The following is a 23611-nucleotide window of genomic DNA, read 5'->3' as shown; positions in this document are numbered from 1 at the left end:
TGGTATGCAAGAGGGCCTGGATTCGAGTCTCGGAGGCAAAGCTGCATTAAGAGTAAGCGTAAATAGTCCTATCGTTAAACTGATATCCAAACGGCATCAGCGCCCTCTCTGTTTAGATGTGTGCCTGCAGGCCTATGATTGGCTGCTAGCATCGGGTGGGAAAGCGTAATTTCCCATAATGCATTTCCCCATTGCGGTGCCATTTTGTTTACTTACTGACGTGGAGACTCTTGGTTAGATTGGTTAGCTGTTGCTCGTGGTTATTTTGGCTAATTGTTCATCTTGAAAATTATAAAAACAGACCTTTTGAGGGCCAACTAAAATTATATTTATTGAATAATTAATTCCGCGTGCATTTGATGGGTGTAAAATGAACACGAATACCGGTGTTCACAAGTATAGATTTAGCTGTTGTAGTGTCAATAACACCATTCGACCAATTGAATTTGTCTTGGAAACGTGGCAATTTTTGTATGAATTAAAACCAGGCTTCGGTTTCTAATTTTTGTGATAACATTGTTATTGTTACTGAGTGATTTATATTTTTATGCACAAGTACGTCTCCTATAAGGAAGTAAAAAATGTACGCTTTAGTGGGAATTAAGATTTTTAGGTTCTATAGACTTTGAAAAATAAGTCAAGATTGAAATTGGAATAACGCAATCAAGGGAAGTTTGGAAGAGAAGAGTGGGAGCCCCACCATCAATTGACAAGTTTGACAAATCAAACTTCAGATGGCGCTGCTATCAATTCCACAGCCTTTCTTTAACATTGAGTGGTTACGCTTAACTTTCAAGCGGCTTTGCCCGGAGGAGACAAGATGACTTTTCCTTACGAATTCACCTCAGCACAATATCCAGAAAATAACTGTTTCTTTGATATATTGGGCTGAGAAAAAGCTGTCCATCTCTACTGTTCCACCTGGGGCTATTTCCTGAAGTTAGGAGAGGCTACTAATGCCTACTACTTCAGTGCCTCATGCCACAGTACATGAAATAAGGAAGGCAGGGTCGTGTCTCTAGTGTGCAAATGGGTGCCTGAGTGGCACAGTGGTAAGATGCTCGTCTTCCACTATGAAGGTTTCTGTCAATGTCCATGGGTTCGAATCCAGCCAAGAGAACATCAGAAAAAGTTATTTACCTATTGAGCCTGAGATGATCACTGATAGATGGCGCCTTCATTTCCCACCCAACTCCACTAGTTGAAAATTGCCATATGGCAAATATGACTGGAGTTGGTGTGCGGTAAAGCAGTGGTACATGCTTGCTTGGTATGCAAGAGGGCCTGGGTTTGAGTCCCAGCGGAAAACAAGATGACTTATCTTTCATAGTTCACCTCAGCATAATATCCAGACGATATGTTTCCTTGATATATTGAGCTGAGAAGAAGCCGTCTATTATCACTTAATATGGTTGCAAACTAATTTTCTACTCTGTACAGAATTATTTTGGACAATATGTATTTTTTCTTGTTTAAATACAATTTGAATAGAGCATAACATAAAACTGAAAGAAAAATTATGGAATGATTTGAATATTCAATTAAAGATGATTCGTGACCTTCAAAAATTTCTTAAACTGCTTATATATGTGTATAGATATAAACATCTGCATTATTTTTTTTATAACACACACACAGATAATGTTTAAAAAGTTCTTTTACACCATATTTGTAATGTTGATTTCTGTTTTTATTAAATTGTCTAGATAATCACTGACAGAGACACTTAAAATAATACCCTTATTGTACATAACTTCAGAATATAAGTATCTAGCAATCAAAATACTAAACTGACTAAAATGTTTTTAAATTTGGCAGTGCTGAATGTATATGATGCTCAAGAAATTCCTGTAATTTATTCTTAGTGCAAAAGTAAGAATAACTAAGTTTGGCTATGATATGGCATATTTACTAGCATTTATAATACAACGGTTTTCCAATTGAAGCTGTATCTAAATGTGCAAAATAATGCTTCTGGGTGTCAAGTCCTGCCAGTCGTTGATTGAAAAATACTCTTCAAAACTCTGAATTTATACAACCTAAGCTAAGAAAATTTTAGGTGAGAATAAATTAATAATTAGTCAAATCAGTGTATTATTAGCAGATGCTGCGCAAAAATTTTTTAATATGGAATAAAATTTTGGGCGGATCAGAAAATTTAAAATATCGAAATAGATATTTTATATTCGGTAATTATAATTCAAAATATAAAACATTAAAATCTACATAAAAGTCTTGTTATTTAACATATCTATGAGGTTAAAAAAACAAACTATTTGACAACATTGACAATAAGTTTTTGACTGTTTTAATACTGAGTTTCTGAGGTCAAAAACCTAACCTCGATCTCCTATCACATATATTTTGAATAAACAGCATTATTTCGCTTAGTACACAGGTAATCAATAGTTTGGATAAAATGAATCATAAAATTATATATTATCTCTTCCAGACTATTATATAGAAAAATTCAAAATGCAAATCATAATATTTAGTTTTTATTATTGTACTAAATTAGTGTTTAAAAATAAAATATTGTAATATGCAAAAAAAGTAAGTTTTTAATCATGTTATATACTTATTGTGTTTAAAACGTCCAAAAGCATTTATTTAGGTTTTTGATAAACCAGTTTCCGACGCATGTCATGTCAAAAACCCAACCCAGGTTTTCGGCACATTCTACTTTGGGGAATGGTAGTACACTCTCTTTCTCTAGATTTTTTTGTCAACCAAGCTTATAAATTCTGGTGAACACTGCCTTCTTTACTGGGACCTATCATAATCATATAGCAGCCTTTGTTTATCAACATAACAAGAAAAAAAAATTGAATATATGCTTTTGTCAGTTTTAAAATTTTAATGATTGATAAGTGATAGCTGACTATGAATAATGTGCAATAATTTTTAAATTAATGAAACACGTACACAATATTTTAACATCAATGCATTTTGTTTTTTTAATGAGATTCATTTTCTTTCCATACTATGTTTTTTTTTATAATAATGTCTTTCGACAGTTGCCCCTTTTTCAAGGCTGAATCAAACTAGTTACCTCAGTCTTTGAAGTAAAAAACAAAACACATAACATATAGGTATATATCTGAACACAACCACAATAAGGAAAATCTTCTTCGACACTTATAAAATTTCTAAACACACTGATTTATGAAATGCACAGCACTGAATTGAAAAGGAAAAAAAATCACAATACTAATATTAAGTACAGATCTTACAAAACGCAAAAAAAAAAAAAACTGCAAAAAAAACAAGAAACAAATACTGTTTGAAATTAAATCTATAGCTGCTGAGAGTCATAATGCTTTGTATTAATTGAGTATTTATTTCAAGACTGCCTTAATAAATATAATTTATACGAGAAAAATTCACACTCAAACCTTCACTCATCACAAACACAAACAAAACAGCTATGATATTAAATAATACATAATAAATAAGAAATAACATTCCACGGCTAACTTTTCAAAGTAGAAAATTTATCCAATGTTAGATGGCTAGGTCAAACCTTAAAAAATTACATCTCTTAAAAAAGCTTAACTTTAACAATCCAAGATAAAAGAAATGTAAAGTATACTCCACACATAATTCCTAGAACCAAAAATAAAGCGGCTAGCATTCCTGCTGTTGCAGCATGTTCAGGTTTAACAGATTTCGGAGCATACATCATAGCGAGACTGCTTAAATAACCACTACTAATGCCAAGAATGGTGCCCATTCCGAAAAATGCCCAGTCGTTGTTTATCAATACTGGAAGGACACGCTCTGTTGGATTATAATTACACATAATAAAATAAGGTATGAGAAAAAGTCTCAGAAGAACTGGTATGCAAAGATAACGTGGACCTGGTTTAACAACCCATCTTGGCAATAAGCTACCAACCATAGCAAAGAAATTAAAACACAAGTAACATGTCACATTAGTGAAATATTTCTCTGGTATTACAAATTCAGGATCAACTCGTTGTATATTTGCTTGAACAGCAGGATAAATAGCTAGGGTGACAAAGAATACAAAAAACACATTAAAGCATTGCGGCCATGCTTTTTTAAATATTTCCCAATAAGGTGGTGATTGAAAATGTGCGGTACCTGAAGTAGCATCTTCCGATAATCTTTGGTAGTGCTGATAGAAACGCAACAATGGCAGTGCAAAGTAGGTATCAAAGCAAAGCAATAACACAAACAATGCCGTCATAAAATAATATATTGCAGCTGTTCGCACATTAGGGGATGCTGCAATGGATATAATTGAAATGAGAGCAATTATTGTTCCACTAATATTAGATCCAAGAACAATAGCCATTGAATAATTCATGGGTAGTTTAGCAGCTAGACCATATACACAATTTTGATAAACACCATTAGCCATGTTGATAACAACAACAGATGCCATAGTAACGTAAAAAAATACACCAGGCCAAGCCGATGAATCCACAATTGCAAGAATTATAGTAATGAGGAATATGATAATTTCAATCGAGATGCTTCCAATTATACGCACAGTCATTCGATTTGAACCAAACCTCACAAACAGGTTTAGAGCATTACAAATTACATTAGGGACTTGAGCTGCAAGACCGACATAAGACAAAAAGTCTTTTCTATAACTTGAAACAGACCCGGATGAATTAGAATTCAGTTTATAATCTGTGAAATACTTGTCAGCAATAGTAAACATATTCCATGGCATCAGAATGCCAATGCCATGCAACATCAATATAAGAAATACCATGTTAAACTTGTCTGTCACAACTTGTCTCCCTCTAGGAGACATTGGCCTCGGTGTGAGATTTGGTGAACCTTGTAGCATTCTATTATTTTCCGCGGATCCCGGGTCGGACATCATGTCATTCTCAGATACAGCAGATCTGCGTGTATTTTCTTCATTCAATAGGCGAGTAGATGCACTTGGTTGAGAACCGTCCACATTACTTTCTTCGATCGAACCCATATTTTTTAGAAGTATGTGTCCTCCGTATTTACCAACAGCTGTCATTGTGTGGCTTATGACTTCCAAAACAATATTGTAGAGAAGTTTCAGTCAATAAATAAGAGTGATCGGAATCGCAGATGGGGTACAATTCTTTTCAAAAAAGCGCGGCCATCATAACATCACAACAAACTCGTTGTAAACTTGCACAGGAGATCGAAAAATGCAACCAACCGATGTTATTGGTCACTGACATCTTGAGGTTAATGAAAAAAAACAACGGAAACAGATTGGTGTAGTTACCAGTGATCGGAAGCAAACCCGCGCGCACGTTTTCAATGAAGCGAATACACGATGTTCCTAGTCCAACAACATGGGTATCGGCGGGGAAAGGGAAATTAAGGGTCACGGTTTGAAAAAGACCGGCGATCATTTTCCCTATTTCAGCTCAAATAAATTCCCTTTACACAATTTACACAGTGTGTCCAAGATTAAAGTCCGACTGGCAACTTTTTTAATGCACAAGATTCAAATTGTTACGTGCCACTCTGAAAGCATAAAAAAATATTTTGGGCCGTGCAGAGTTGTTCTCAGGCAAGTGGAAGTACGGTTGCACCGGGCTGTGAAGAAATAGAGGCCACAATAAATTTTTCGTTATACTTTCAAGCATGGCCCCCCACAAGGGTGCGACTGACAAGTCTCCAGATCGGGGGCCCTTGACAAATTCTATTATTTTTGTTATTTTACACTATGAATTCACTATAGAAAGGCCAGTAAAAATCTCGCCCCCAGGGGCCCAGTTCACGGATGCGGGGCAATGTGATCTAGTTGTAAACGAAACTATAGAACAGTGGTACCCCAACTTTTTTAGCCTTGCCTTTTTAGAATCAATTTCTACGGCGGAGCACCTACGGCCTCTTTTTTTATTCACTGAGTTAACTGGTTAATTTTACTTTCTTGGAGTGACAGTGGAGTTGTAAGTACTCCGTGCGTGAAGCACAGGTCGAGAACCGCTGTTATAGAAGAAACTTAGCAAACATTTCGGTTTTTCTACCTCTAAGTCGATTTTTTAGGACACCTGTTTCGGAAAATGGAATCATTCATGCAACGGGTAACAGTAACTGAACCAAGCGGTGGATCCAGAGGCGATCACCCCTTCGGATAATGTAGGAAAATTTGCCTGTCTCGAAAATATAGAACGATCTTATGAACTTATACATTTATTCGTCCCCACTCCCTGTGAACAGATAGCATTTAAAGGAGATGGAAAAATTGTCCGTAGACTTTAGAAGGTCTTTTGGAGAAGAAAAAGTTGAAGACACACAAAACAGTTGGAAATTACAACTGCGACTCGTGTAACCATTGATTGATCTCTTTTTTTTGGTCCTGGTTAAAGTGTGTATTTTGCACCACTTGATCACCGAAAGTCACTGAGCTATAAGTAAAGTTTACAGGCCCGTCATTTACGGGGGGGGGGGGGGGGCAGGGGGAGCCGTTGCCCCCCCCGGCTTTTGAAAATACACTAAAAATTGTACACACATATATATACATATATATATATATATAAATACATTGAGTACATGTGCTTTCCCCCCCCCCCCTGAAAAAGTAGAAAAGACGGCCCTGAAAGTTTACTTATAGCTCAGTGCCGAAAGTATCATTGAAATCGGCGGTATTCCCGCTTTCTTCGTAGCACACAAAAGTCTGATGCATAACTGTTTCTTAAGGCGGAGCATTTTGCTGAATTTTATTAATCAACTATTAAATAATATGTAGAGAAAGATGTTCTCTTTCTAGTTAATACAAGATATGCAGAAAACTGGCTATATGTACAGACACTGCTTTTTTTTTCCTTTTCTGAAGAAAAATTTATCTCTCTTCCTTTACGGCAGTAATTCCCAACCTTTTTCAAGCCATGCCCCAAAAATGTGGATTATTTCAAATGAAACTAATTATCGTAAAAGATATTCTCCTTCGAAACGAAAGGCTGTAAAAATGAGAGTAAAACTATTTTAAAGAAAAAAATGAAGATATTTTGGCGTTTACTGAGTGAATAAATACATTTTTACTATACCGTTCGGTATCGGACGCGTAGAAATTTCCGACTTCTTTCGACGCTCGGTATGTATTCGACGAACCGGCGTCGCATCGACGTCGATCCGACGCATGCCGATACCGTTGTGCTACTGGGGCCACCAAAGCATCTCTGACATCTCGATGTCCCCCTTACTTTTGCCAGAGGGAGGGGGGGGGGGTACCCACCTCCTCCGATGAAACTTCATAGCGCCATGAAAACGATTTTTCCTTTTTTTTAATGTGGGAACCATTCTTTTTTACTTTGCGTCCTTCAATTTTGAAAAGTGGGGTCTTTCCACCCCTCATTTCTGTCTACTTTTTCATAGTGGACATAGTGGACGTCACTTTGTGGATAGACGAGAATAATGTATTGTCGGATAATCAGCATGGGTTCAGGAAGGGGAAGTCATGTGTAACTAACCTCCTTTGCTTCTATGATCACGTGACTAAGGCTTTGGGTAAGAACAAAAATGTAGATGTTGTTTACCTTGATTTTCAGAAGGCATTCGATCGGGTCCAACATGGTAAACTCTTGAAGTGTTTACACGAGATTGGAATTGGGGGCAACTTGCTGAATTGGATAGAATCGTGGTTAAGAGATAGGTCGCAACGAGTTATGGTGAACGGGGAATTCTCTGGTTGGACAGGCGTCACAAGTGGAGTTCCTCAAGGAAGTGTCCTTGGCCCCATACGTTTTTCACTTTTTATCGATAAACTCGATCAGGGTATTGATGTGATTGTTAATAAATTCACAGATGACGTGAAGCTAATGGATGTAGTCGGGAATCAAAGCGATAGGGAGTTGCTCCAGACCAACTTAAACAGGATTGCAGCATGGGCAAATGAATGGAGCATGACGTTTAGTGTTGATAAGTGCATGGTTGCTCATTTTGGTTCGAGCCACCCACGGTTCTCTTACGAGTTGAATGGTGTCACTATCCCGGATGCAGCTAGGGTCACCGATTTGGGAATTCTCATTGACGAGCGGCTTAGGTTTTCTGAACATTGTTCAGCGGTGGTCAAAAAAGTGAATAGAATGCTTGGTATCATTTTCAAAAAGGTCTCTTCGCGTTCTCCTAAAGTCATTCTTCCGCTTTTTCGAGGTTTAGTTCGTCCTGGACTGGAGTATGCTGTAAGGTTTTGGAGACCATACCTACAGAGGGACATAGACTTGGTTGAAGGGGTGCAGAGAAGAGCTACACGTGTCCTTATTGGAACACGGGGCTTGAGTTATGAAGAGAGACTTCATTTTTAGAATATGTTTACATTGGATGAACGCAGATGTCGAGGAGATATGATCGAAGTGTTCAAAATTTTCAATGGGATGGCTAGAATGGACCATGAACTTTTAGTACACCGCCAATCGACTGCTTTTACAAGGGGACACCAGTATCGATTGGTGAGGGACAATGCAAGATTATGGTGTCGCAGGGAATTTTTCTCTAATAGGGTTGTCAATAAATGGAATAGCTTACCCCCGGAGGTAGTAAATTGTAACACAATTGACACGTTTAAAAAGAAGTATGATAAACATGTTGGGGTAAATCGAGAAGCTATTCATACTTAGAATAAAAGACAACCATAAGTATTCTTTATGGGCATTGTATAATATTTTGTCATGTGTATATATTGTTTATAATGTTTCTAATTGCATTTTTAATTGTGTTGCTTTATTTTTGAAATATATGACATCCATATTTGTTATGGGCATCTTTTCCTCAGCCACCTCGCTGGGCATTTTGCCTGTTGTGGTGTAGTATTTGTATATTTGTATAGTCAAAAGCAGTGGTGCGTAATCAGAGATCCTGGGAGAGACTTTGGTAGGTCCGTGAGCTTGGATGAGAAAATAATTTACTCATTGCGTCTAATTGAGAATAAGGATTAATTGGGATGTTAGGTCATGGTCTGCTATTTTTTTCAAACGTTTGGCTGGCAGCTGTGGCAGGCACCTTCAGAGGTGAGTCTGGTACTACCTATTGCCGACGGCAACAATCTGTAGCAACTGAAGCCGGAGAAGTTGATAAGAAGGACATCTCGTCGGCACTTGGTAGTGCAAGACACCTCTGAAGATGCCCATCACAACTGCGGACGAAGCATCGGAAAAAAATAGCAGACCACGGCCTAACAGCCCGGTAAGTCCTTATTCTCAATTAACTCATTGTTTGCACATTGCTATATACAGAATATACAGTGGATCTTCGGTTAACTCAATTCGCATAACGAGCAAAAATTTTGACTCGGTTATCAAGTGATGGTTCGCATGAGGAGCAAAAATTTTGCGTTTTTCTATTTATTTTCACGTTATCACAACTGACCTGATGGTTTTTTGCTTTCGCCCACACACGTGTTATGGAATTTTGGGTAATAATCTCCCCTACGATCTCGTTAGCGGACAGTAAAATCAGGCAAACTTTTATTTATAAATTTTTGCTCATAAACCGAGAATTTATCATATCCAACTGAGGTTATGTTTCATTCCAAGCTCACACTGTACTGGTAAATACGATGATTCGTCAATTAATTACTTAATTAACTGAACATAAGCATGACCTCCACATCCCGCAGCAGGACCAATAGGCTGGGATCTTTTGCGGGGCCCCCCAAACTAGATTTTCACGAACTCCTGTATGATGAATTTATAGCGTGAAAAAAAAAAGAGATGAGAATCGTCCCAGGCCCTGTCAGCTCCACTTTTGTGGGGGGCCATGAACATAACTGTGGTCCAGGATGGTGAATTCGAATGGTAATGTGTGTGTATGTGTTGGTTTTGTTTGTTAATAAAACATGTAAAAATTCTGTTTCCGAATACTGTAGTAAGATTGTTGTGCATATCGAGTGACACGAATAGCGCATTACGACATGTTTGTGGATAAATAAATGACACTATAAAGTGGTTATTGGAAATTTATGTTTCCAATTTCATTGATAACAGCGCTTCAACAGAGGTGATTAGATAGTACCAACAAAATACTCAAGAGTACGTCCGCTTGCGCAATATGAAGTCATATTAATTTGTGTTACGTGATTAGATACATGTGTAAATGACAGTTCAATTGATTGAATACAACCAGTTTTTCATGCTCTTTACATCTTTAGCATGAAGTCATTATCAAATTGTGAAAAAATATTAGTATCATCATTAGTATCGAAATTATTTCCATAAAACTTTCGGTCGAAAGAAAATTAAAATATTTTTATATCGATCATTTGGTGCGTAATGATAAATATTAACAAAATCAATTTTACTATAGGTTGAGATTAAATCTAGATAAATGTGAGTGAAACTAATAATTGGAGGGAAAAATCCCATGAACACATTAAAATCAAACAGAAAAACATAGAAATCACTTACTTTCGATTCCATAAAACGTTCGATGTCAGCAGCATCTGATTAGACATTTAAAAATCTATAAGACGAATGACATTATTCACGAAAACTTCATGAGATAAACTGCACTTGGAAACACGATAACTGAGCTGATGAGAAAAATCTACAAAGTTTCCTCAAATATCTTCGCCTACATAGAATGCGGAATAGGTATATATAACTGGAATTTTTTCAATCTTTTTTACAACTCGTCATGACTACGTTGGTATCACGGATAGGGTGTGTAGATAATATAGACCGAGCAAACAAGCAGCTGTTTCATCAACCAGCTGTGGAATGTTTCAGCTCTTCTGGAAGATAGCATTGTTAACATGAAAAATACAAAAAAAAAAAAAAAAAAAAAAAAAAAAAACCAGTTACACACTGTCAGTGGTTTACTGTGGATGCTTCACAATATACATGTCTATATGCCTTTTAAAGGAAAAAACAACTAAAATTGAGGAATAGTCTGGAAACATATAACAACTTAATTTTTATTTTAGGCGAAAAATAATTATAATTTTAGCATTCTATGAAAGGTTTTAAACCAAAAATTATTTCCGAATCGATGATGAGTATCAGCCAACAAAGAAATAGAAAATTGATTAGGAATATATAAATAAGCATTAAAGTTCAATTAATACAGTGTGATACAGGATATAGAAATGCAGTTAATATTTGAAAATTTCATATTGTACGTATTGTATTTTTATGAGCATCTTTTTATCAGCCACCTCGTTGGGCATTTTGCCTGTTGTGGCGTTGTATTTGTATTTGTATTTGTATTTGTATAATGAACGAACGGAATTGAAACAACCACAGGCACGCATAAAAAATAACCCAGGCCGCAACTAGATACTTTGTCAGACGGGGCAAGCACTCATTTTGACACCCCCGTGTAATGTAGAAGGTGCAGTTAGAGGTTGAATTCGGCGCGCCCTTTAGTCCAGCGCCCGGAACACCAGACTCGCTTTCTCCCCTTTAGTTGCGTCTCTGGAAATAATGTATAAAAAACTTAAATAACCCCAATATTGCGAAACAGGTGGCACTAGACAGCAATGGTGCCAGTGACCAGAGGCGTATTTACAGTGGAGTGGGGGGGGGGAGAGCTAAGCGGGCTATAATTCAGGGCGTCAAGTTCAAAGGTTCAGAAAATTTAGGTAATTGGTGGTGAAGGATTGGTGTGGAACTGCAGAAGGGCATCATTTGAACAGCCCACACAAGCGGCTAAGCCTCTGCCAGTGACATAATATGCGAAATGTGTGCAAAATGAGTTGCACACATTACGAGTTGGCCAGAATGACTAGAAACCTGGTCAATTTGACCTTATCGTTGACTACTGCTATTATTAAACAACATTTTCACCTCGTAAACCTTTCTCTGGTGGTATTTCTAACGAATAGGTGTATGCTGAAAAGTGCAGTAAATCAATTTAAAAAAGCGTATTTATAATGTCAGAGCTACGTGTGTTTCGTGGTCGGGAAGTGCTACAATCTGTCTTCTATATCAGGCATCTTCTTGCTTTGTAAGTACAGTATTGACGGCAGGGCCGGATTAAGAAGTTTGAAGGCCATAAGCAAAAATAATGTAATTTTCATGCCCTTCTCCGACTTTGCAAATTCAATATTGAGTATTGAGTATATGCACAATATTGAATTTGCAAAGTCATTGAAGAAAGAGAGAGGTAGAGATATAGATAGATCCATCTTTAAAAAAATTAGAATTAAAAATTGTAATGAAAAAAATGTATGTTCCTTAAAAAACGCATGTCAATGTTGCCATCATTATTTTTTAAGTTCTCAAAATGCACTTTTTTTTGGAATTTTTCTTTCATATTTTAAAGATAGCCTTCAGATTTTTACTCTCTTTTTTAGTGAAAAAATTTCAAGATATCTTCTCCCATTGACCGCTTATTAGAATTGCCCGAAATGACTCTTTAAGAGGAACCATTGAATCTTAGCATGGTCATAATATTATCCACAAGTATACAAGTATCTTATTTTTGGTGAATCGCTTTAATTAGTTACCTTTTCTTTCTGACACATGTTCGAGTTAGTTTGTGTAATTTACACTTGATCCGCTAATGGCGCACAAAGGCCTGCGCATTTTCAAGTTCACATTCTCATTCTGTAGAACACGGGTCTTCAACACATGACCAGGGAGCCAAAGATGGTCCTCGGAACATTTTGCCGTGGCCCGCTGATCATTTCGAGAAAATATCTATTTAACAGTAAAAGACGGATCAATAAAAAAAATCATTCGATAAATCCCACAGGTAACTGAGAGGTTATGCTGCAGTACAGTGATACCTCGGTTTTCGTCGATAATCCGTGTGGTGAAAAACTGTCAAGTGGTAAGGTTAAATTAAAATGGATTTGTCACCAGAGTGAAGAATACCTGAAAAGGAGGAAGAGGTGAAAATGATAAAAAAAGGTAATGCAAGAAATAATTTAATTAATAAATAATAATTAATAATAGGCCGAAAATCGTTAGGGTTAACAAAACTTATAAAAGTCACATTTTGTTCTAGCATAACGCAATAGAGATTCTCACAAAGAAAAATGCTTGCAACTGACAAGAAATCAAATTATTATGCTCACGTTAGAATTTACCAATGGCGGGATTAATAGTTTGACAAAAGGATTTTTGGCTCTGCAAAACAAGTACTAAAAAAAATTTGCGCACAAAAAAAAATAAAAAAAAAATTCAATGAGGTACCTCATAAATTTTCCGTGAATGTCCTTATCACTGCAGCATGGTAAGGGCGGCGACCCTGGTCGTCAGTTCATACGTCGGACAGCACTTCGATGAACACGAGCACTTCGATTGACACCATTAGAACATAATTGACAGAAGTTTTATCAGGAATTACTTTACTGTTCCATTTATCATTTTGATATGCTCGTTAACTGTACATGAACGATTTGATGAACACCGTCACATTTAAATGTGTCGTGATTATTCGGTTTTGATTGGGAGGCCGCACAAAGAGCACCTCGTTGGTACAGCGTCACATCTTGACTCTTCTCACGCTAGGTGCCCGGTTTCTCTCAACATTTTCACACCTTGGCGATGACGAGCTCGGCAAGTGTACATGAGTGAGTTCACCGCTGGTGTACGTGACTGTCCTTTTGTACAGTAGCGGTCACTGTAACCGGTGCTTTCTGGTTCTTACCGTGCCTGTACAAAGGACCTGGCGTTGAATCAATGACGATAGTGCGCCCTGAGTTGCGATGACGTTTGTGCCGACAAAAGGTACCGCTCGTTCTCTGTAGCGACCACACACATATTCTTGAGGGAGGTGTATGAGTCAATTTTGCGATCGGGGCCGAGTATGAAAAAAGTAAAAAAATGCAAATTTATGCCTGTGATGGCATGACAATCCATTCGAAAACAATTGGCGAAATTCGAAACCGACGAAAACCGAGGTAATTATTTCCATATGAATCAATGTAAATCCAATTAATTCGTTCTAGAAACTCCAAAATGATACCAAAAACATAACTTATAGAGAATAAATATAGTGTTTAATATATACTAAAAACAATAAGAAATCAATATAAAATGAATATAAAATAGTAATGTGAAGAAGAAAAGAACATTTAATATGGCATTTACATTTTTACACCATTCTGAAGACTTCTTGGCGTATGGAAGATGGCGAGGAGGAGTGAGGGGAGGTGCAGACAGGATATTGTTTGGAAAGAAGGAGAATCCCCCCTCCCCTCCTTAAGGACTTTAGATATCAAGGCACTATCTGGTGTCACTTCCCTTCCTGGTCTTTTGGCACTAGGACCAGCTTCAGAGTCAGTGGACCCATGTCGCACAAGAAAGCTGTCCAAAGGGGTCTGTTTCTGCCCCTTCTTCAACATTTGTTGAGAAGTCATTTCTTGCATTTCTGTTCTTAGAAATATATTAATTAATAAGTGAAAAATTGATTTTTCAAATGTTAACAAAATTTTGGATCAACCGGTAAATAATTAAAAAAAACTAAGCAAAACTGTCTGTTTAGCATGCATCAAACCCAAGTCAAAAACCTTGTCCAATGCAAACAAACAGAACAAGGAAGACAGATTCATCATTGTGGCTATCCATGCATGATGATTGTTTTCGGTCATTCTCGAATGTTAGTCTTTTCTAATCTATAAAGAAAAAAAACCATTTGCGACTTATTTTGGATATTTTCCCTCCATGATTCTAACTCTTAACATCGCGACACGAATCCATGATTTATTCTTTTTTCTCGCTTTCACCCACGAATGAGAATCAATATAGAGTTTGATCATCGAATTCGTGTGTAACTAACTTCATCTTCGGCGGTGCTATTGACCCTCTTCTTTCATTCACTGAAGGAATTAGCTCTCTACCAAATAGGGCAAAACGGATGTATATATTTTGGGAAATAAAAATTTTCCTTTTTCCTCATATGGAAAATACTGAAAGACGTGAAAGTAAGAATGTCTGTTGTTATTTCTAGAGAAAGATCGTGTGTGTGTTTGTGTGCTTTCATTCCGTCACACACCCGTTGCAAAACTGATTTTTCTCAAGGGAAAGTGTTTTTGTATCTGTAGTGTTTCTCCAGCAATGCGTTAGTCATCTTCACGGGATTTTTCTCAAGGTAAGGTAAACGATGAAATTCGCGTCATTGTTACTTCGAATTACTTCGAATTGTTATCGAAATGAATGGTTATCTTGAATGAAATGAATGAAGATATTACTGTAAAACCCCTCTTAACGGTCACTCCTGTTTAAAGGCCAAATAAAAATATCCCGGCAAAAAGCCTATTTAAATATTGTATTTTGAACCCCTGTTTAAAGGTTAATCTTAGATACGGTCACGGACACCGTTTTCCACATTCGTTCCATTAGACTAAAATCCTTGTACGCACACCAATAGCTGTAATTTTGGTTCGAATTATGCTTACTAGATGGCAGCAAAATTTTTCATATTTGGCTAGCTTTTTTATATCTAGCTACTTTAGAATCAAATTTTGGCTTTGGTTTGTTAATGCTTGGCACCTCTGATGTCCATTTTAGAATCTGAAATCATGTGTTGCTGATTATGCTCCTATATTTTATGTCATTCCCGCCGTTTAATATGGCCAGCTCTAGTATAATCGTCACTCTCTCAAATACAGTGAAAAACGTAAAATTGGAGTTTGTGCTCTTCCAAATGAATTCAATGCATTGATTAAACACATTTTCCTGTAAACGCAATGACGGAAAGTCAGTGGATTTAGTCTTTCAGCTTAAAATACATTTTGAAGGAGTTGAAGTACTCAGCAAAACCCACCACATTACGACGGGTTAGTTTTTCCAAAAGATGTTATTTCAGTATGTAAAATTTGTAATAATAATATTTCTTTTGTAATTTTAATTTAATATCTATGCAATAATTATGTATTTTTATGACTTTGAAAGCATCACATATTTTCATTGTCAGAATTTCATTCATGTTCAAATAAAGAACCATTTCAGTTACTGTTAATACTGGATAATACAATTAATACAGGAACCCCCTCTGATACGGTCACCCTTCTTTTACGGACAATTTTTTTGTCCTGCGAGTGTCCACAAAAGAGGGGTTTTACTGCATCAAGTTTAGAGATATTTAAATGGGCATGCTTCACTAGCAAAAAAAAAATTAGTAACTTCAATCTGAGTTAGACCATCAGAAACCTATAATTTTGGCAAAAGGTGCTTTTCAAATAGGATATGGTAAAACGCGTAATCTTTGTTGCAGTAGAAAACTTGCAATAGGTTTGTAGAAATAATTTCGTGCAGTGGTTTTCAACTTGTGCTCCGCGGATCTCTTATTGCTCCTTGCTTACTTCTCAGGGGCTCGAGGCCACTCAGGACAATAAAACAAATCTGTAAATTTGATAAATAAATAAGAAAAAGGCGCCTATACGGGGATCAGCCATAGAAATGATAGATTACAAAGGGCTCCGCGCGCGAATCCAAAGGGTTTGAGAATCGCTGCTTCAGAACAGTTCCGTCTTAACGCATGGGCCTACCCGGGCACGGCCCAGTGCCCCAAGAGTAGAGGGGCCTCATAAAAATGAAATCTGATTAAAATTTACTAGAATTTACCAGGTAGGGCTACAGAAAAACCACTTGGCCCGGGGGGCCATGATGCTCTTAAGACGGCTCTGCTTCAGAGGAATGACAGCATACCCATTCCAAGCAGGATAATTTAATCAAACAAATGCGAGTTGTTTTGGTTCTGTGTTAGTTTGCGAGTCAAGAAAAAATAATCATAGCATACAGAGTGTATTAATTAGAGTGTATTAATTAAAGTGAATTAATATACTTAATTCCCTTCGACACATTTTACTGACGAACCGTTGATACTAGAGGCATACTTCCCAGTCAGAAAATGTTTCCAAATAACGTGTAGAACTCCGATACGTTATTCATGTTGCAAGGAGTTGTATAGTTATTAAAATAAAAAAATTAACTTTTTATACGGACACCCTGTCCTCAAAAACCAAACTAGAAAGTTGTTGCCCTGTCTCTCCTGAGACTAACAAAAAATTACACATTTCCAAATGCAATATTTGCAGAGATATTTGAATTCAAAAATCGGAGGAACGTTAGGAAAGAACAGCATAAATATGCGAAAGAAGCGTTGTCCATTAGTTTTTGCTGTTCTCTCCAAACTTTCCTCCGATTTTTGAATTAAAATATCGCTTCGAATATTGGACGTGGAAATGTTGAAATTTTTTTTATTGACCTCAGAAGAGACAGGCAATAAATTTCTAATTGAGTTTTTGAGGACGGTGCTAGTATAAAAAGTTAATTTATTTATTTTGGTGACTATGCAACCCCTTGCAATCTTAGTTCTACGCGTTATTCGGATACTTTTTCTAATTGGAAGTATGCCTCTGGTATCAATATTTAGTGCAATTATAAATAATTAGAGAAACGAAAAATAAATTCCTTATGTAATTATAAAAAAATCAGTGGCAACAGTCATAGGTGTAAAGTTATCGGAAATATCCGGATGGCTCACAAATATTTGTGGGGGGGGGGGGGAGGCTCAAACCCGATGTTACTATAGGTATTATGGAGAGACAGATATTGCGTGACGGAGGGCTAGGACGCATGGGCCGAATACAAGTTTATGCCTATGGCAACAGAAATAGAATTAATAAATCTAAAATATTGGCATTCTTAGCGACGTATGCAAAGAGCATATAATTAATCAATTCCTATTAATTAATTTAATTCCCATTAAATTAATTTCAATCCCATTCTGATTGCTCGATTCCAACTACGATCTCTAATATAAAATTCACAATTAAGTGTGTCTCGGCTCTGGTAAGTTTTCTTAGATCATGCACAGATAATTTGTTCTATTTGTAGTCCTAGAAATACATACAACAAGATGATCATCTAAATATTGTCATGCAATTCTCTGTTTAGCATAATAGATTAGTATCTTCGTAAAAATGAAAGCGGTAGCCTATATTAATATAGAAAATACTATGAAGGTATTGGAAGCAGAGAGAGAGAGAGTTATGTATTCACATTTGCCTGCTGTGGCCTTTGTGTTTGTATTTGTATTTTCATGATGTATGCTTTTATATTGGGTTGTTGTATTTTGGCTTATATTTGTTACCTATATTTTTTATGGACATTTTTTTCAGCCACCTCATTGGGCAATTTGCCTGTTGTGGCCTTAGTATATGTGTTTGTATTTGTATTTGTATTTGTATTCAGAATTTTTAACTCATCTTCAAATACGTGATCAAAAATAAAAGCTATTTTATTAGATGGCATAAAAATTATCGAGGATCATAGCGTGTCTGTTTTTCGTCTGTACGTGAAACAAATGAAGTCAAGTTAGCTGAGATCAGATATGATGAACAATGACTGCTCAGTTTTGGTAACTGGCACGCATTAGATGTGTGACCGTCCACTTTTGAATATTGAGTTTTTCTTTCAGCAATAACAGAAACGTTACCGAATTAGTCCAGCCTCTTTGAACTACTTACATCTTATCCGAATTCTCTAAGGAATGGCTATTTTAATCGTAAAGGCTGTAAAAACATGCGCTTGTTATTCAAGTGTCTTTCATTTTCAAGTATCTACTCACTCATTTCCTAATGAAAACAGACGGTTTATTCATTTCTTTTGTGCGTGTTTTTTATAAGAGGTGGAATGAAAATTTTTGTCACGTCAAGACCTTTCATGAATCGTAATGAAATTTATGTCCATGTAAATTGCATGCCGGTAAACAGGCAAATGCGAATGAGTAAGTACGTCGTTATAATTGGATGGGGGCATGTCGTATTGATTTTTTGACAATAGATTATTATGTCTATAGTCAATACCCGGTAGATTTTTTGGCAATAATGAAAACAAAACTTCTTTTAGACGTCTCTCAACAAGGACAAAATTCTTAATTGTTTCTGCATCTGTGAAAACAAATTACTACATAATTATTATTAGCAAAAATGAATTTAATACGCGTGTCTTTCAGGAACGTTTTTTACGACTCTTTCTGTTGAAATAGCAACTGAAACATACGTTTTTTTATTTGGTTAAGTTATGCACTCTTTTTCAAGTCAGTAGCGATAGAGTTTATTTGAAGGTTCAAACTGATAATCAGAGAAGTAAGCACCAATATTAATGAATATAGCTAAACAAGCTAACCAAAAAGGGTTCAATGGTTCTCTTTCTTATTTAAAATTTGCAAAGCTCTCAGGATAATCTCTTATTAGCTGAGATAATGTCTACAAGAGATAATATTTCTCTCTGCAACTTCAAGGACCTCTTGACTTGAACGCCCATCTTACTAGATGATGACTGAAAGGATGATCCCAGCCGTTCCTTCTTGCAAGGGTAAATGCCATTTGGGTAAATTAAACAAACTTGTGATAACGGGTTCAGAGTCAATATTTCGTCGTATCGATTACTTTAATAAACCAAACATGTCAACACTTTCCGTTTCTATTCTTCTAAGAAAAGAAGTTCAAAGATCAACACTAAGTGGAAATTTCTTTCTTTTTTTTAATTCAACTGAAATTAAAAACGAAAGCAGTTCTATATAATAGTCTACATCAGGCATCCTCAACCCGTTGCTCGCGAGCACCACGGTGCTCCTTGAAGTGCCCAGAGTGCTCGATACGCGTATCCTATTTCGTGCTCGCGAGCACTTGATCAACCGTTCCAATTAAACACCTTGTACAAATTGCATTCAAGGATTGGAATCATCCTGATTTCATGCATTCATATGCTAAACTTGCCGTAAGGGTGCTCTTTTTTTATGATGAGCACAAGCAGTGCTCGAGACTGGAAGAATGTTGAAGACCTCTGGTCTACATGATAGGCCTACTTGGATATTTCTTCTTTTCAGAGCATACAATATAATCTATCTATATTTATCATAAGTTACTTTTTCATGGATTGCGACTTGATACAATGAAAGCACACTGACCAGTGTTCACCACCATTTTGATTCATTTGATATTGATTAATGTATAGCAGCAATTCCTTCAGCAATATGAAATATACAGTATTTACAGAGCGTGCTCATTGCTTATTGAACACAGAAATTATGTTGAGCTATAGGACGGATCGAGAATAGGTCCCTAAGAGCTGCACAGTTGTATGTTTTATTTTCGATATATTGCATTTTTATTGTATGTGATTGTGTTTGTGTGTTGTTTTGCAATAAAAAAAGATCAGATTTAAACTTGAACTGGCTTCAAACGTGAGAAAAAATTGCTGAATTTGCAGTACCTATTTATTGACGAAATAAATTTTGTTTTTACTCTCTCAAGGTGAAAAAGTGATGGAAGATTATTCAGCAAGAAACAGCTTCATTTCTGTGACTATACTTTTGATATTTTTTTGTGTCTCAGTTCATTTGAAAGACAAGACAGTTTCTTCTAATGAGCTACAACATGAAAAAATAATGAGTTTGAATGATGATGACTATTTTGTTTTCAAGGATCACGACAAAGCGATGGATAGCTATTCGTCTCATGCAGATTTGAGTGTGAAAAATGAATCAGTTTCAGTCCGATAATGAAAAAAAAAATACTTTCACTTAACAGAAGTGAATGAATGGAAAGTAAGAGTAAATTTGGGAGGAATGTGTCTGAAAAATGTTTCTTTTTTTCTTTGTTGTGAATACTTGTAAACATACATTTGCGAATATCTGATTTCTGAACATGTTTAATGATGTAAATAAATGTGATAAACGTACAATCTCAGTCAATCAAGTGACAGTTACTGCATTTTAATTCATGTCCGTTTTGGGGATATGGGCTATTGTCTGTTTCCTTTGCAAGTTAGATACAGTGAATACTTTGCGGATTAATTGGTAATTTTTTTGTCACACCACGCTCATTTTCTGCATACGAGGGCTAATTTTAGACCGGGATTGACAATTTATTGCCGATTCCGAACGGCAGGCTTGTTCTTTATACTCATCGAGAAGTTGGTGCGCTAACCCCTCGATGGGGGACTCCCTGCGGTAGCAATTTTTTTCTGCGGTCATTTCACCATTTCTGTTGTAACCCTGTGTCAGGAAAGTTTTTTGACAAGGACGAACCTGGTATCGAACTTGCGACACCTCTAAACATCCTTTGGTACTTTAGGCGAGTATCTTACCGACCTGGGCTACCGCGCCCCGATTAATTGAACACAAAGAATTTGAATTTTGTTTGAAAATTCATCAATTGTACTTGATGTTGTTATCAAGTTTAATACAGGTCTATGCAGTTTATAAATTTTGAAGCAAACAACATATAGGCCGAAATTTCCCTTTAAAGAATACATGTATCTTGCGTTCAGACTCCGTGAGTGATTCCTAATTTAGTGATCTGATTTTTTTTTGGATGTATACAATTCACATAATATAGGGATGCTGAGAGTTTATTAAAAAAAAGGATTCTTTTTTGAATTTCAAATGTAATTTTTTGAATATTTTTGAATTTTTAAATATTTTTCAAAAACTTAAAAAAAATTCTTAAATTTTTTTTATTCTTATTGAGTCTTAAAGATTTTAATTCATCCATTAGTCGGTTTAGAAATATAACAATAATTGTTTGAATTAGCCTTGAAAAAGCAAGCACACAATGACAGAGTTTTGCATTTTGAGTGAAACGAAATTAAACACTTTTTAAAGCAGTGTTTTCCTACCTTTTCAATGTCACGGACCAACTATAGTAAAGTTCGACGCACCACGGACCCCCTGCAATGAAGATCAATGCTTCGCGGACCCTCTGTAGCGAAGGTTGCGCACTCCCATAAAATCAAATATACATTTTTTTCATAATTTGCATATCACAAAAAATTGAAATAATAAGTTACAATTTCACAGCTCTAAATTTGCCATTCATGCAATGGTAGTAAATGAGCATGATTCCGCGAACCCCTTACCTATCACGCCCTTACTAATAATGGATTCCCAGTGTTTTGCGCACCACAGGTTGAAAAACATGTCTGTAAAACAGTGGTTTTCAACCTTTTTTTGCCCATGGCCTCCCCTTTCAACCATTTCTCTTTCCTGTGGCCCCTTGCGACCATGATTAATTTCCTACCCCTCTCCCCGTTTGCCCATTAAAATACAATTATTCAAATATTGTTTGAAGTATAAATATGTGTTTGAATTAAATTAATTTTTAATTTATGAAAATAACGAAAAAGCAAAATAAACATAATACAACTCAGTAAAAAAATATAATAAATTATTTTCAATCGATGTAAACTTTGGGGTCATTCAAGTATTCCGTCAGCATCGAGGGGGAGGGGGTTTCTGATTTTCTGACTTCTGATGACAAGGGGCGAGGGGGGTTTTGAAGGTCGCTTACGTCATCAACCACCTTTTTTTGAAGATATGAAATATTCTAAGCTGCTAACGAAATTTTTTTGGGAGGGGGGGGGTCAATGTTTCGCTGACGGTGGGGGAGAAGGGGATCAAAAATGGCTAAAAATTTGCTGACATAATACTTGATTGGCCCCTTTGCGCTTGAAGACGTCATAATGTCATCAAGTTACTGTACAGGATGAAGTTTGAATTATTTATAAATCAGTTTTTCCTGGGTAAATCAGAATTTCAAAATAATCAGAAATTATAAATAATTAGATTTCAAATAAAAAAAAAATATTGGTTTATTGTGTGATTACTAGCTTACACTTCGCGTGTTGTTGCGAAGTTTCATGGCGATCGGATGAATGGTGTAGTAATGCATAAAGGACAAACAGACAGACATACGTTCGTTTTTATATATATAGGTAATTTCGATACGGGGATATTTACATTCATCGTGAAAATCTGACGTCTCGTTGGATGACAAGCTATCTCCACACAAGTGGCTTTTTTTGGTTTATAATGTGGCCTCTCTCTCGCAGGCGAACGAAGCAACGTGTGAGTTGGCTTAAACACTACACAATGTTTCATATAACAGACACTACTATATGTAATGTGCAGGGTGCATAAGTAACAAGATGTATGGTATTTTACTGGCAAACCGTTCACCCTACACACAGGAATACTTTCAATTAGAAAAATTATCCAAAGAATGTGCAGTACTCAGACATGTCATTCATGTTGCAAAGGGTTGTATAGCCCGGTATGCAAGAGGGCCTGGGTTCGAATCCCGGCAGAGACGTGATGACTTTTCTTTCCGAGCTCACCCCAGCATAATATCCGGAAAATAACTGTTTCCTTGGTTGTATAGTTATTAAAATAAAAATGTTAACTTTTTATACGGACACCGTATGTTCAAAAACACAATTACAAAGTGTAGCCCTCACTCTGATGTCAACAAAACCGTTTTATCCGCATTTAACGCAGTTTTTTGGTTGGTTGTCTTTAAATAAATATTACTGTCAATGACTGCCATTAAAGTGACATTGTATATATAAATACATTCATCTCGAAACCTTATAATTATTGATAACACAAGCTTATGACTAGGGCTCTGATTTTTATGACCTAAAGAAGAAACGTAGTTGCTAATAACTTATCAACAACGACGTTTCACCTTTATGCAATAGAAATCAGAGCCCTACTTATGAAAAATTGGATGAACACACACAAAAATGTCATTGTGCTTGTTTTCGTGAAACTCTTATAATATTTGATACTTCCAAGTGCTAAATTTCATCTTTAAACTACTCAGATCCTTATGCTCGGTGTTGAAATAGCGTGCGATGTTGAAAAAGCAATCAAATCTTTATGTTAATGTTACGTGAATAGG

General features: G+C 36.3%; 1 protein-coding gene and 2 long non-coding RNA genes across 4 annotated transcripts in view; 1 reads left to right on the top strand and 2 right to left on the bottom strand.

The window, feature by feature from the left end:
* The window catches only part of LOC149085192 (uncharacterized), a 59765-nt gene extending 49178 nt beyond the window's left edge, over positions 1–10587 (bottom strand). For both annotated transcript variants that reach the window (XR_016192818.1, XR_016192817.1), the window contains exon 1: positions 10377–10587. This is a non-coding gene — a long non-coding RNA (uncharacterized LOC149085192). The remainder of the gene's footprint in view (positions 1–10376) is intronic.
* Ent2 (Equilibrative nucleoside transporter 2) lies at positions 2293–5319 on the bottom strand. The gene has a single exon (XM_089233053.1). It carries the CDS (start codon positions 5012–5014, stop codon positions 3542–3544), a length of 1473 nt encoding a protein of 490 aa, XP_089089179.1. The 5' UTR covers positions 5015–5319; the 3' UTR covers positions 2293–3541.
* Positions 10588–14702: 4115 nt separating the features above from the next.
* LOC149085191 (uncharacterized) lies at positions 14703–20612 on the top strand. Its single transcript, XR_016192816.1, has 2 exons — positions 14703–15009; positions 20183–20612. It is a non-coding gene; the product is annotated as an uncharacterized LOC149085191 (long non-coding RNA).
* Positions 20613–23611: the final 2999 nt, after the last annotated feature.

The sequence above is a fragment of the Pholcus phalangioides genome, unplaced genomic scaffold (assembly GCF_987345545.1).
Source record: "Pholcus phalangioides strain wild (caught in Gottingen) unplaced genomic scaffold, Ppha-v1.0 ptg000007l_1, whole genome shotgun sequence".
NCBI lineage: Eukaryota > Metazoa > Arthropoda > Arachnida > Araneae > Pholcidae > Pholcus > Pholcus phalangioides.
This window is presented reverse-complemented; position numbering and strand designations above follow the sequence as displayed.

Bases quoted from the DNA above. Each gene is read 5' to 3' on its own strand.
- Ent2 (XM_089233053.1), bottom strand. From the start codon at position 5,014: ATGACAGCTGTTGGTAAATACGGAGGACACATACTTCTAAAAAATATG.